This window comes from Eimeria tenella, genomic scaffold, assembly GCF_000499545.2.
Source record: "Eimeria tenella Houghton genomic scaffold, Eth_scaff2431, whole genome shotgun sequence".
Classification (NCBI taxonomy): Eukaryota; Apicomplexa; class Conoidasida; order Eucoccidiorida; family Eimeriidae; genus Eimeria; species Eimeria tenella.
This window is the reverse complement of record NW_013546114.1, coordinates 590-1,345: the sequence shown is the minus strand read 5'-3', so window position 1 is coordinate 1,345 and position 756 is coordinate 590. Positions and strand designations below refer to the sequence as shown.

At 64.8% G+C, this 756-nt stretch overlaps 1 protein-coding gene across 1 annotated transcript in view; it reads left to right on the top strand.

The window, feature by feature from the left end:
- ETH_00043910 (uncharacterized protein) overlaps positions 1-756 on the top strand; it is a gene marked incomplete at both ends in the record, with an annotated part of 1,247 nt that overhangs the window by 159 nt on the left and 332 nt on the right. Inside the window, 2 exons of the mRNA XM_013380891.1 lie at positions 4-92; positions 535-756. Coding sequence (XP_013236345.1) covers positions 4-92; positions 535-756 — 311 coding nt within the window. The remainder of the gene's footprint in view (positions 1-3; positions 93-534) is intronic.

Below are 756 nucleotides of genomic sequence, written 5' to 3'. Positions count from 1 at the left end.
CAGCTGGGTGCGGGGGCAGCAGCTTGTGGGGGGGGGGCCCCCCTCGGGGGGCGGGAGGCCCCAAGATATTGACTTTAGGACTTTCCAGCAAAGTGTAGAAAAGGCCAACGCAGCCCTCAGGGGGGCCCCCCAGGCCTCCCGCAGCCACGCGTACCCTAAACCCTAAACCCTAAACCCTAAACCCTATACCCTAGGCGCACGGGGTGCTGCGGGCCTGCGGCGCAGCAAGGGCCGGGGGTTCGCTGGGAGAGGGTTTAGCTGCTTCAAGGGCTAGGGTTTGGTGCAGGGCTGCGGGTTACGGGACCTAGGGTTTAGATTTAGGGTTTAGGGTTTAGGGCATAGGGATTAGGGTTTAGGTTTTAGGGCCTGCCTGCGTGCTGCTGAGCGGATTAAGGCGCCTCGCCCCTTGTGCGCAGGACTTAGCGCTTAGGGTCTGCAACCTAGGGTTTAGTGTTTACGGCCGAGGGTTTAGGGTTTACGGCCGAGGGTTTAGGGTTTACGGGCGAGGGTTTGTGCTGCGCTGCTGCTGCGCAGGGGACACTCAGGAGGGCACCGCGGCAGAGGAAGGGGAGGGTTTGCTTCGGGCGGAAGTGGGGCCCCCTGGGGGCCCCCCCAGGGCTCCAGAGGCTTTGGGCAGCAGCAGCAGCAGCAGCAGCAGCAGCAGCAGCAAGCGCCGCAGAGAGGAGGGGTCCACCGCTATAGAAGAGGAGGGGGCAGGGGAGGCGGCAGGGGAAGTGTGGGGCCCGCGACGGGCGG